At 42.0% G+C, this 14571-nt stretch overlaps 1 protein-coding gene across 2 annotated transcripts in view; it reads right to left on the reverse strand.

Moving 5' to 3' along the window:
- The window catches only part of TXK (TXK tyrosine kinase), a 63528-nt gene that overhangs the window by 37478 nt on the left and 11479 nt on the right, over positions 1–14571 (reverse strand). The window contains exons 2-5 of one of the 2 annotated variants that reach the window (XM_038556038.1): positions 8159–8213; positions 7004–7106; positions 5948–6153; positions 2869–2934 (exon numbers count right to left, since the gene is read on the reverse strand). In XM_038556038.1, the coding sequence (XP_038411966.1) occupies positions 2869–2934; positions 5948–6153; positions 7004–7106; positions 8159–8213 (430 nt within the window). Of the gene's footprint in view, positions 1–2868; positions 2935–5947; positions 6154–7003; positions 7107–8158; positions 8421–14571 lie in introns of those variants that run through there. The other variant, XM_038556039.1, reaches the window with a different exon arrangement.

The raw sequence follows: 14571 nt of genomic DNA on the forward strand, positions 1-14571 counted from the left end.
GGGGTCTTGGGATCGAGTCTCCTCGGGCTCCCTGCATGGAGCCTGCTTCTCCCTCTGCCTATGTCTCTGCCTCTCTCTCTCTCTCTCTCTCTCTCTCTCTCTCTCTCTTTGTGTGTGTGTGTGTGTCTCTCATGAATAAATAAATAAAATATTTTTTAAAAATATAATAAAACCAAAGTAGCCATAAATATTTCCAAATATAAAGGTTCCCCTGAGTGGTCAGAAGCCTATGCTAGGACACAGCATTCCCTCCCCATTGACCCCCTGACTACCTCCTACTACCTTTAGGCCTCAAGTCACTTCCTCAGGTCTTCCCCATCCCAACATCCTCACCTCTGAGCCTTCCCCATTGATTTCTCCTAGTGTCCCATCCTGTTCCTTTATAACACCACAATTTAAAATTTTACATTTATTTGTGAATTTGAGGTTAATATTTAAAGTCTATTTCCCCATGAAGCAGAAAGTTCCATGAAAACAGGGAGTGCTTCTATGCATTCCATGTTGTATCCCGAGTACCTAGAACAGCTAATACCTGGTACACCATAAGTGGACAAGAAATACAGACTGAACAGATGAAGTGACTTGGGCTGAAGTAACTATGAAATGTGGTACATCTGTAACAGCAGGAAAACTGGAAGTGCCCTTCCTGTTAGCTTCACAGTTCTAGAATGCATCAAATATTTACTACGTCCTATATGAGATGGGTATCATAGTTCCCAGTTTTCATATCATTTACAGGTTTGTAGATATTTGGTAATTTTGCCCAGAGCCCAATACTGGTCAATGGTGATATCAGAATTTGAACCCAGATTTCCCCAATTTCTAAGCCACATTCTAGTATTTCAGTGGAGGGCAGTAATTTCTACACAGTCATTAGAATGGTGCTTGGAACATAGCAGGGGTTGATATATTTTAGTGATTTATATTGATAATTGTTATATCTATATTTTAATGAACCCCTTTAAAAAGAAACAGAAATAAAAATTAATTTTCTCACCATTAGATAATTTTAAAAGATGACTTTTACAAACAGTCAAGAAAATGAGATGATTGTTCTAAATTCAGGGTAGTTTCATTCAAACTACCCAGTATCTACAGTATGAACAAGCTCTTAAGGGCAGACTACAAGCCTCATCTAAACTAAGGAAGCAGCAAGCAAATTAATTGATAATGAAAGGAAAGAAAGTCACATTGTTGATTAGTGAGCAGAGAAAGAGACAGAGACACAGGCAGAGGGAGAAGCAGACTCCCTACAGGGAGCCCGATGCGGGACTTGATCCTAGGACCCCGGGATCATGTCCTGAGCTGAAGGCAGACTCTCAACCACTGAGCCATCCGGGTGCCCCTTAATGGGAGATTTTCAAACCAAACTTCTCCAGACAGGCCTTCAGAGAGACCTATTGTGTTGTGCAGCTTCAGTTGGGGGCAGTGGTGAGCCCTCCAAGGGGTACGCTGAAGTCACAGTAGATAATCGCGAAACTTTTCTCAGGATGGTGTGTTTGGCCACAAGGGCCTTCGTCCTACTGAGCGGAGACTAGAATTTGGGGGCAGCTGAGCTAAATGACTCAGGTCAAGAGAGGGGACATGACAAGCTGAGTGCAGGAGGAAAAAAGGGTACTGAGGAGAGAGCTTTGGGACAAGGTACAGAGTGGCTAATAGAGAGGCCTGGCAAAGTCATGTGGAGGTGTCATAGGTCCTGTAGTCATCCCTTTGCCCTCTTCAATAAAGTCTACATTATTCACCAATGCTTTTAAAGATTTATTTGAGAGAAAGAGAGGGCATGTGTGTGCATGTGAGCCGGGGGCAAAGGGGAGGGAGAGAACCCCAAGCCTACTCCCACTCAGGGCTCCATTGCACAACCTGTTAGATCATGACCTGAGCCAAAACCAAGAGTCAGGTGCTCAATGGCCTGAACCACGCAGGTGCCCCTCACCAACACTTTTAGAATTGGATTTGCTTTAGGGGAGGGATAGGCTGAGTCTGGCCACCAGGTGGGGCTTAAATTAGTGGCAAAGGCAGACAGACACCTCGGGGCTAGGAGGAAAGGGTTGGTTCTCATTCAATTGCTATTTGCAGCCTGGTTCTCTGATGTTTTAATGTTTTAATGTTTTAATGTTTTAATGTTTCAACCCGCATCACCTACCTCCTCACGCTGGAAGCCCGTGCTAGTTGCAAAGCAAGGACCTAAATTGGGGGAGGAGGCCCTCAAGTGCTCAAACAGCAAACCTGAATTTATAAGAGACTGGGCCCACTCCCAGCTTTGGCACTCTCTACATGCAAATTATCCTCACAACCTCAGTTTCTGATCAGCAGAATGAGGGGGCTAGAGGAGGCACTGCTAAGATCTCCATCTTCCAGACCTATCATTGTAACCAAAAATAGGTTTCTAAGCAGAACCTAAGCAGGGGATGCTGAAGTGAACACTCCAAAAGCTCCCCCAACTAACTACAATCATTAGCCTACTTCTCATCTTCAGCTATTTCTAAAACATTTCAAAATATGAGCCAAAATACAGTTGTGTGTCTCTATTTGCTACTCGTTAAAAAACTAAGGTCATTTTTGAAATAATTATTTCTCCATTTAGGACATAGAGTCAAACAAAAGCAAATGAGTGTTTTGTTTCCATGTGGCACTGTTAAACCAAAAAAAAAAAAAGTGGTCATACAAAACAAAAACAAAAGGAAGTTTAAGAAAAAGAAGTTTCTGAATCAACCATCCAAAGGATCAAAGATCTCTTGAATTCAAGCAGCCAAATGTGTTACTTTCTTTTCCTTTTGTAGACCCATACCAGCTTCTATATACATCAGCTGCCCAAATGTACCTGATTTTCATAGATTAACCATAGAGCATATTTCGGAGGAGACTTACTCATATATTTCTAAATTGGTTAGTTTGTTTTCAGTGACATAGTTGCTGGGGATTAAGCCTTCATTCCTACAACAAAAGACAAAGCAAAAATCAAAATGCTTGGCACATTTGCGGCATCATCGTGACAACAATCCTTTTAAAACCCCAAGGACATAGGGGGGAAGCAAATTCGTTTCACTGATTTAATTGCTAAAAAAAATAAAAATAAAATAAAATAAAAGAAGCAAAAGGGTTTTTCATTTCCATATTTAACCAGAATCTCTGTATGATAAATACTAAGATTCCAACTTACAATGGAAGTAATCTAGGATGTTTTGTGACGTCAAAATTCTTCAGAGAGGAAAGGTGGCACTTATGAGATCACAGAGGTGTCATAGTAACTGGATGAAAAAGCGCAGCAATTACAAAGACATCAACTTCATTCTTTGTAATTGCTGCAAATAGAATAGATACTTGAGTTTAGCCATGTCCCTATTATAGCAATGCTGTACAGAAATACATGAACATGCTTTCCTGGGCACAGAGAGAAGTATTTCTCTAAGACAGATACCAAGCAGGGAAATTGCTGGGTCACTAAATATGTGCCTCCCCCAGGAGATGCAGCAAATTGCCACTGAAGGGAAATATATCAATTTACACACCTGTCAGTAGGGCAGGGGTTTCTCTTTTTCTATACCTTCACCAATGAAATTTGAAATTATAAAATAACAAAAAGATCTCCATGACATTATTTGAGAAATCCAAGCAAGTTTCGGGACAGTGCATAAATCATGGTAAGAATCAGGTAAGCTAAATCTGCAAACAATAACGTATATATCAGTATGTGCATGAAAGCGCACTGAAGATTTTCCAGAAGGGTACTCACTCAGTAAGTGAGTAACGGTGCTTGGGTTTGGAGGCATTATTTATCATGGTTGCATATTATAAAAAATGATACTTACTAATTTTGAAATGAAAATTAATCAGTTTTTTTTTTTTTTTAAGTCTGAGCAATACCAACATCCACCTGCAGGAGGACAAATTACATGGTCCTGAACTACTCATACCTCTTTGCCCACTCAACAGTCTCCATCATGTTAAGTCCAAACTAAAAACTGGTAAAAGAGACAAATCAGCAGGAAAATATAACTAAAGAAAGATATTTAATCTAGATCCTTCTAATATTTAGATACTTCTAATCTCCAAATCATCACAAAGAATAGAAATCAAATGCCAGCGTTCTCTCCCAGGCAGCCCAGATCCCCCTCAGGATTGTCTACCTCGGACTCCAGTCAGGTGCTACAATCTGTTGTCAACAATGACAATCTATTGCCCCTGACATGATGAAGTCTGTTTGCATCCCAAGGTATTCTTTTACCTTTGGCAAGGACTGCAATGTTTACCTCCAAAACTAGTTACTGCAGAAATACAAAAGTTAGCGAGATACTCTTTCTATTCCCATCTTAGAACTTAACCAAAAAAAAAAAAAAAAGAAGAAGAAAAAGAAAAAGAAGAAAAAGCCGAATACTCAAAGAAAGTATCAATCAGAAAAAAGAAAAAAAAAAAAAAACCCTATATGGTAGAAATTTTTATCCCCAATTTACAAATAAAGAAGCAAAAACTCATTAAAAATAGAACTACCAGGGATCCCTGGGTGGCTCAGCGGTTTAGTGTCTGCCTTTGGGCATGATCCTGGAGTCCTGGGATCGAGTCCCTTATCGGGCTCCCTGCATGGAGCCTGCTTCTCCCTCTGCCTGTGTCTCTGTCTCTCTCTCTCTCTCTGTGTCTCTCATGAATAAATAAATAAAATCTTTTAAAAAAAATAGAACTACCATATGATCCTGCAATTCCACTTCTGCTATTTATCTAAAGAAAATGAAAACACTAACTCAAAAAGATGTGTGCACTCCCCATGCTCATTGCAGCATTATTTATAGTAGCCAAGATATGGAAACAACTTGTGTCCATTGATGGATGAATGAATAAAAGATATATACATATATATATTATATATATATATATATATATATATATATATAATCAGAATATTAGTCCTAAAACAGGAGAAAATCTTGCTATTTGCAACAATATGGTGGACCTCAAGGGCATTATGCTAAGGGGAATAAAATCAGACAAGATAAAGGCAAATACTGTATGATCTCATATATGGAATCTTAAAATTTTTTAATTAAAAAAAAATCCCAAGGGATCCCTGGGTGGCACAGCGGTTTGGCGCCTGCCTTTGGCCCAGGGCGTGATCCTGGAGACCCGGGATGGAATCCCACGTCGGGCTCCCGGTGCATGGAGCCTGCTTCTCCCTCTGCCTGTGTCTCTGCCTCTCTCTCTCTCTCTCTCTCTCTCTCTCTCTCTGTGTGTGACTGTCATAAATAAATAAAAAATTTTAAAAAAAAGAAATATAAACATTAAAAAAAAAAAAAAAATCCCAAGCTCAGAGATACAGAGCGCAGACTGGTGGTTGCCAGAGGCAGGGAGGGGAGGGTGGGTGAAATAGGTGAAGGGGGTCAAAGGTACAAAGTTTCAGATATAAAATAAGTCATGGGGATGTCATGGACCCCAGGGTGACTAGAGTCAATGACACTATATTGCATAATCAAACATTTCTAAGAGAGTAAATTGCAAAAGTTGTCATCACAAGAAAAACTTTTTGTGACTATGGGTAGTGATGGAAGTTGACTACACATATTGCGGTGATCGTTCCCTAATCTATATAAATAGCAAATGATGATGATGCATGCCTGAAACCAACATAATGTTACATGTAGGTTATACCTCAATTTAAAAAAAAAAAAAAAGAAGGAAGGAAGGAAGGAAAACTCAGGGCAAGTGGCTTGCAGAAGGACACACCACAGCAAGTAAGGGCACTGATATGTGAAGCCAGGTGGGTGCAGCTCTGTGACTGCTGAAATCAGGGTGCTGGGATGCTCTCACACATAGGAGGTGTGGGGACAGCTTCTCCTCTGTGCAGGGGGAGGGATGACAAACCGAGAGAAGTCGGGCCAAAAAAACAGATTTTATGCTTCAGGAGTCCTCAGAGGATAAAAGAAGGGGGATTTGGTGAGGACTGTGGCACCAGGCTTACCCCAAACGGTCTCTCGCCTTCCACCAGTGCGGGTTATACTTCTCCAGTATCAGGTACTCCTCTGCTCTCTTCAAAGCTAAATCACATGGCTCTCTGGGCACAAAATCATAGAGCGCCTTTACTTGGATCTTCTCTTCGGTGACCTCAGAGAGTGGGAGGGGAGGCAGAGGCTTGCGTTTGGATGGCTGCGTGTGGCCTCTGTTGGACTGCAAAAACCAAGGAGTGGTTTGTGGTACTGATGTTCTAGTAATCTGCACGAAAACAGACTAGGGACACAGTACATTTCCCTGCTGCCCCAATTCTCCCCTCACCCCACCCCGCCCCCCAGCTGCACCAAAGCAAAAACCAGAGTAGGATCAACATAGGAAATGACTACAAAACAGCTTTTGAATCCAGCAACACACTCATCATTTTGTATGTTTTCAAGATCGCAAATTGTCTTGCCAACATTGCGTTGCATTCTTTAAAAACATTTTTTTTTTAATTTAAAAAAATTTTTTTAAAAAGCTCTATGCTCAATATGGGGCTTGAACGCATGACCCTGAGATCAAGAGTCTCAGGTTCCACCGACGGAGCTAGCCAGGGGCCTCCTGAATGTTTTTTAAGCCACGATTCTTAAAATTTGATTTCCACTCCAAGAGTTTCACTTTGTTTTATGAGTTTTTCTCTCTTGAGAAAAGAAAAAGAGCCCTTCCCTTTCACAGGCTGCAAACTTGTGTTTGGGTTTATCGCGCTTCTTAAGAGCAATGTTGCCTCCAACACTGAACTGAAAATGAATCCTGGGTTCAAAGTGGCAGTAGCCAGAGTACATTTTCCCCCCATTCACTGTCTAGTTTCAAGTTCTGCCGAAACATCGCCCAGTTGGCTATTGTAACTGGTCTTTTTCTCTTGGGCTTTCCTCTAAGGCATTTATTCACGACGTGTTTATTAAGCACTTGTTACCTGCTGAGCAGGACACTAGATTCTGGGTTTGGCAGCAAACAGTACCCCGAGGAGGGCAGACCCTAAACACACAAGTCTCCTCTGTTCCTTCTCCCCCATCAAGACGATACTCACTCGCTTCTTACTTGGCAATTCCCTGAACCACAGCCTGCGATGCGGAGTGTATTTTTCTGAAAATTCTTCATCTTTGCTCAGGCTTATTTGTGTTCTTACTTGTCTGAGATTGAAAAACAACCATGTTACCAGCAATTATCTGAATTCAGGGTATCCACACGTTCACCACATTGTCATGAATCTAGTCATGAAAGCTCCTGGTGTCTTTCTAACTTTTTTCTTACTCAGGAGACCTTCCATGGGCAACTTACCACCTGGAACTGCGTTTTCCTTATTGAGGAGCTAGAGGTGCTAAGAGCATGTGGAGTTGTTATGGGATAAAATTAGGAAAACATATGTCCCATGCCCACACCAAACCTGGTGCATATTGAAGTCATAAAATGATGATCATGATCATGGAAAACTCACTCGGCAGCATGCACAGCGTTGATCATTTTACATGCATGACCTCAAATGAGATATTTGATGGTATCCATTATTAGAAGGAGACATGGGGTCGCGATTAAGAACATAAGTTTGAATCTCTGTTCTACCATTTCAAAGTGTGGCCTAGGGGAAGCAATTAGAACCTCTCTAGGCCTCTATTCCCTTGTCTGTAAAATGGAGATTATAAAAACCATAGGTGTTTTTGAGACTTTGAGACTTACTTGAGCTCAAAAATGCAAATCTTTGAGCACAGTCTTACACAGAGGACACTCCCATTAAATGCTAGCTGTCCCTATTATCACAGTACATTGCATTTATTCTATACAATGGTTTGCTAGGTGTCGAAGTGCAAGAGACCCTGATCACCTGAGGGAGACAGTCAAATGAATAAGACAGGATTCTCACCCTTAAAGGGTAAAAATTATTGAGCAGAACACAGATAGACAAAGAGCACACACAAAATAATATATTAAATACAGACCCAAGCCACATGCTGGGGGAAGGCAATGGAAGGAGCAACTCATGCCAAAGGGATCCAGGATGGGTAGGGGAAGACTTACGAAATTTGACTTATGCCTTTAGATCAGTGGGCGCTCGGCAGGGAGGACACGGGAGAGGGGTTTTCTGTGCAAAGGGAACAGGAGATCCAAAGAGACACGGAGACTCAATAGGCAATGAAGAAACTGGAGGAGTTGATTTCCAGGAAGTTGCCCTGGGAAGTAGACTTACCGCTTCTGCAAGGAACAACAGCAACAGCAACAGAAAATGGACTGGATGGTGTTATCTGAAAAGCAGATCATTGCGAGAGGCCTGTAAGTCCATGACATTGGCTAGATGAGGCTGGTGGTGCTACCCCAAAGGAGGAAATTCCCAAGGGAAATTCCCAAGGAGTGTTGGGAATTATGAAGCAGAGGCTAGGTCTTGACTCTGCCCTCCTTTACTCCAGTGGCAGATGAGAAACTGTCACAAAAGCAAAAAGAAGTTACTGGTACCCTGGCTGGTGTGGTTTCCCTTCGCAGACTCCTCTAGCCGGGTCTGGTTATGCATTTCCTCTGTCTGTGAATGGCAAGTGACCACTGTATTCGACTCTACCGTGATCACAGCTAATGTCAGCTAATAAATGTGCCAAAATATAGGATTCCGAAAGCAATGTTCTCCCGGGAAATCTGTTAGGGATTTTGAGTTAGGTCCATCACATTTCTTTTAAAAAATATTTTTAAATATTTTGTGAGTTAATATGTTGTGTTCCTTAGGACCTGGATTTCCCAGTCAGCTCTTTCTCATAAAGACGGCTGACAATGACGCAGTAAGGACGCAGAGTAGGTTAGACACGAGTTCTGAGGTTAGACAGACCTAGCTTTGGATCCTCATGGTGCTGGTTACTATATCTGGGACGAGCCCCTTTACTTCTGTAAGTCTTTCTCTTCCTGCCTGCAAAAATAGGACAATCAGATCTAACCTCTTCTAAGAGAAGCCTGAGGGAGTAGAGGTTAATCTCTAACTTTGTGGGTTTGAGGAAGTTACTGAACTGTTCTGTGTTTAAGTTTCCTTGTCTGTAAAATGGGAATAATTGGATACTTAGCCCAAAAGGCTACTGGGTGGATTAACTGAATCAATTCTTGGAAAGCACCTAGAATGATGCCAGGTATAGGGAGGAAGGTAATCGAGAAGACCTGTTATTCGTCTAGGGTTGATGAGAAGATTAAATTTGACATCATTTCAAATGTCCCAGGAAAATAGAAGAGAGTTGCAAACAGAAGACGCGCAGTACAGTCTACTCCCAAGCATCTACCCTGTGCCCCCAGAACAGGGGACCAACGGAGTTTCATCAGCCGTCATGTCAGCACCCGGTGATGTACTGCCATCTGAAGCTTAGTGCATTAACCATTAGGATACTTTAAGGTTAAGGGACCCCGGAGGGGCTCAGTGGTTGAGCGTCTCCTTCGGCTCAGGTCGTGACCCGGGGTCCTGGGGTCAAGTCCCAGGAGCCTGCTTCTCCCTCTGCCTGTGTCTCTGCCTCTCTCTCCGTGTCTCTCATGAATAAATAAATAAATAATCTTAAAAAAAAAAAAAAAGGTAAGGTAGGGAAGGAAATAAAGAGAAAAGAAGAGTACATAAAACATAGCTGCTACAATCCCCACATCTACAGCTGTCCCGAGTCCTAAGCTGGTGATCACAGATGCCTCTGTCACTATCCAGCCCATGTTCCCCTTCGCCTTTGCCAACAAAGGTAAAGAAGAAGGTGCTCTATCTGGTAGAATAATGTGCGTTCCTGTGGGATCCTTGTTTTTGGTCTTGTTTTCATGAGGCTTTTATAATTTTCCACTGGCCGGGACTATTTTGAATATTTGGAAATACAGCTGGTAAATTCTTGGAGCTCCAAAGTCCTCTTTGTCCTCTCTGTGAGGAACAAACCCAGTTCCTTCCCGGTAATCAGGATACTCATCCCAGCTGCACTGACCCCTTTCTGGTCCTATCAATTTAATGATACAAGGAATCCCAAAATGGCCAAAGGGCAGTCTCAACTTCCAGTATTCCCTAAGAAAGGGATCCTTCTCCAAACCCACCGAACCCAAGGTCACAGATAAAAAGATCAAGAGTATTCCAGTGGGTTATTAGATGAAGTGGTGAGGGGGCCACTCCTTAGTTCCCCAACTCACACACGCTGGCTACACATGTGCTGCTAGTTTAAGACATTTATTGCATCTGGGGGCACCTGGGTGGCTCAGTGGGTGATCCCAGAGTCCTGGGATCGAGTCCCACATCTGAGTCTCTGTTCAGTGGGAGCCTGCTTCTCCCTCTGCCTATGTCTCTGCCTCTCTCTCTGCCTCTCTCTGTGTGTCTCTCATAAAAAAATGAATAAATGAATGAATAAATAATAAAAATTTTTAAAAAGACATTTATTGCATCCTATAGAATACCACTCCAACAGTGCAAGATGTTACCTCCCAGATGTTATAGTAATAACCTGGCCTTTAGCAGACTCTCTGTCCTCTATCCTATTAAGCCAACTGCTTCTGAATTATGCAACATCATGGTTAAGAGTATTCAGAGAACCACCGAAGAACAAATGAAACTGAGAAAAGGCTAACAGAATGGATCCTTGTGTAGACTTCAGATTTTTATCTTCCCATTCTGTCCCCATTCCAAGGGTTTCAGCCATACCTCTCCCCGGATCTTGTCACAAATCCCCTAACCCTGTACTTTCCATGTTCCCAACTAGCAAACCAGCTTTTGGTTTTTTTTGCCATTGCCCATTAGTTGTTATAGATCAGTATCTCAGACTATCTTTTCCTAACGAAGTATAAACAAACTAAGGCATGTTTTGAAGTGCTGGGAAGATTTTATTTCAGCACCGTCTTCCAGGAGACCTATGAATGTGGCCTAGCACAATGGCTGTTTATTTCCCATTCACATGTGCTCAGGATGCAGATCTGTCTACACATCAGGCTTGTTGAGGAACTCCTCTTGCAGCCTCTTGTGTGAGTTGAAGAAGAAGCAGAAAGAACAGGTACTATGTGAAGATAAGTCACCTGCTCAAGAACTATCTTGAGCCCTCTGGATCTCCTGGGGCCCACTTTCAAATATACTGCTTCCCTATTGTAACGGATTACTGCTGTTCGTGGCTAATTTAATGGTTCATTGAATCAGATAACATTCTGTTTATGATAGGTGGTTTGAATTCCATAAATGTTTCATGATCCGTGGTTGACCATTCAGTCTTCACCAGTAGCAAGCCAGCACCTACTTTTCTAATTAAAAATAATTGTCAGCACAGTGTCAAGGCATTACTCCTAATTCCTGGGGATTGTGCTATGATTTTCATCCTGAGACTTTACAGAAGCTCCACACAGCTAGCGTTTTGCCCTTCATTCCAGGCTGCGACCAATGATAATTCCAGTAATTGACAATTGAGTTATCTTCCACAACAATGAGGTTTCCTCTAAATATGACCAAATAAATCTGAGATCCAATTTTGACTCGTTTTCCTGGGGCCACTTCTGATGCCAATTACTGTATCAGTCAGGGTTCCAATATGACACGTGACATATTTAAATTAGAATAATTTTTAAAGGGTTCATACACAGAGAAACTAATAACAAAGGTGTCGATGGGGGTAAGGGAACCACAAAGGATTATAGGAAACTGGGTCTAACAGTAGTGGAATTGTCACCATCCCTCGGTCCAAAAAAGACCAGGAAAGTGAGAGAGAGTGAAGTAGATCCAAGACCTCTTTGATAGGAGCAATGATCTGTTGGTGAGGGACACAGCCAACTCAAGGCAGCCTCACCATAACTTCCTTCCAGGACTCCCCATTAGTGTAATCCAACCAGAAGCCAGGGCTTGGAAGCATATTGATCCAACCTTTCCAAATTAAGTTCTCCAGGTGGAGAAGAAGGAATACCAAGAGACTGGGCTCACTGAGCCATCTTGGAAGCTAGCCACATATTTAATCCCTGTGGATCATCTTTCCAGGGTAATAGGATAGAAAAGAATAAAGATACTTAACACTATAATAAGTGTATGTTAGCTCCATTTCCTTTCACAGAATTTGACCTTCCAAATCTAGATCCATGCATTAGTTACTTGCCTTTCTCTGATTTGGGCTACAGAAACAGTGGTGGTCCAGTGGTAAATGTCTCATTTCACCGTGGAGACATAGTTTCAGTGCAAGCCCAGATAAAGACTCATCTCTCCTCCCACTGCTTGCTTATCACTCACCCCTGACTTCATAACTTTCTCACTTCTTTTGCCTGCACCCAGAAATCACCCATTTTCTAAGGATCATTCCAAGGTTTCTAGACATGAAAATAAAAAAAAATGACTGAGCTCCCCAAATCTGCATTATATTGTGTATTATTAGGTTTGGGGATTTCAACTGCTTCTGTCAGTTTTCTGGTAGTGTCTGCCAAATGGCCAAATGGCCAAAACGCTCCAGAAAAAGAGGGTACATTAGCCCTAAGGGGCTCTATTTTGGTGGGACTGGGTCTAATTTACATTCTGGTCAGTTGATTCCAGTATTGTTTTAGAGCCCCGTATAGATCTGTATCTAGCCAGGCCAAGAGTTGCAAAGTCAAATGTAGGTTACACAAATGAGTGAAGTGGGTCAGAGTATGGTTTAGAATGTGGCAAAAATCGCCTCTCGGCCTCTTGTCTAAGATCAAGTGTAGAATGTGGCAAAAACACTGTGGCCTCACATAGAGGTATTCACATTCAAAGTTTTAAAAAATACTTCTCCCCTCTCTGGTACCACCATTCCCCTCTCCACTGCATTCTTGCCATCAGCATATGCATATGCTGTGACTTCCCTCATTAAAAAACAAAAGAAACTACTCTTGATCTTATTTCCTTGATCATGTTTGCTCCCCATTGACAGTAAATTCTAGAAATGAGTAGTCTTTACTTGCTGCTTCCAACTTCCAGTTCTTCTCTCATTTTCTCTTAACCCATTCCAGTCAAGCTTTTGGGCCTCCCACTTCCCCCAAACTGCTGTCGTTAGGGTCACCGGTGACCTATGCACCACTCTATCCCATGGTTAATTCTTTGTCCTCAATCTTACTTGACCTCTCAGCAGCACTCGACACTCTTCTTCTCTTGATTTTCTCTTTTCTTGGTCTCTTTTGCCGCTTTCTTCTCTTCCTTCCTACCTTCTCGGCCTGCCTCAAAGCTTTTGATCTCTTCTTTTCTCTGTCATTCACTTCTTTGATTATCTCATCCCTGTCTGTGTCTTAAAAACCATCTGTCTGCTGATGCATCCAAAAGCATACCCAGTTCCACAACATTCCAGCCTTGCGTACTCAAATGCAGTCTCGTTTTCTGCACTTGGATGAGTAGTGGACACCTCCAATTCACACGAAGAAATCTGAGCTCTTTCTCTTCCTTCCTTCCCAGACTGGCTCCACCCATCCTCTCCATTTTGTCAAGAGCAATTCCATTTTTCCAGTTGCTCAGGTCAATAATCTTGGAGTCGTCCTCGACTCTTCTCTTTCTCTCAACCCTAGTCCAATCTGTCAGCAACATGTTGACTCTGCCTTAAAAAAGTATCCAAGAGTTTCTGTTTGGGATGATGAAAATGTTCTGGAGATGGATAGGGGGATGGTTGCATGATAATTCAAACGTACTTAATGCCACTGGACTGTACACTTACAAATAGTTAAAATAGTAAATTCTGTGTTATGTATATTTCACCATGGTTTAAATCTCAATCTCTCTCTCTCTCTCTCTTTCACACACACACACACACACACACACACACACACACACACACACAGAATTTTACTGCTTCTCCCACCCTTCTGTTCCTACTATGGTCTAAGCCATCATTCATCTGGATGATACCAAGAGCCTCCTGACTTCTTCCTGCTTCTGACCTAAACTCCCTATGGTTTCTTCTCAGCATAGCGGCCAAAGTAATTAATTTAAAATCTAAGCCGGATAGTGTTGCTCCCTGTCTCCAAATCCCACAGTGACGCCTCATTTCACTGACAGTTACAGCCAAATTTCTCACACTAGCCTATAAAACCGTCTGTGATCTAGACTCTGGTTGCCTCTCATTTCTGTCCAATATGCCCTTGCTCACGTCACCCAGCCACACTGCCCTCCTCACTGCTTCTGAGGCACGCCAGGCCTGCTGTCCCCACATTCTTTGCTTTTGACCACTTTCCCTTCCAGGCGTCAACCTTCTTTTTTTAAGATATTTTTTAAATTGAAGTATAGGTGACATAAAATATTGTATTAGTTTCAGGTGTGCACCACACTGATTCAACAATAACATACATTATGTAATGTTCATCACAGTAAGTGTAGTCACCATCTGTCACTATACAGAGTCACTACAATATTATTGACTATATTCCCTATGCTGTACTTTTCATCCTTGTAACTTATAACAGAAGGTTTGTACCTCTTAACCCCTTTCACCTATTTTGCCTATGCCCCCATCTCCCTCTCTTTCTGGCAACTACTAGTTTGTTCTCTGTATTTATGAGTCTTGCTGTTTTTGTTTGTTCATTTGTTATGTTTTTTAGATTCTACATGTATGTGAAATCACATGGTATTTGTCTTTTCTGTTTTGTTTCACTTAGCATAATACTCTCTAGGTCCCCCCATGTTGTCATGTTGCCATGAACAGCAAGATTGCA

The sequence above is a fragment of the Canis lupus genome, chromosome 13, assembly GCF_011100685.1.
Source record: "Canis lupus familiaris isolate Mischka breed German Shepherd chromosome 13, alternate assembly UU_Cfam_GSD_1.0, whole genome shotgun sequence".
Taxonomy (NCBI): domain Eukaryota; kingdom Metazoa; phylum Chordata; class Mammalia; order Carnivora; family Canidae; genus Canis; species Canis lupus.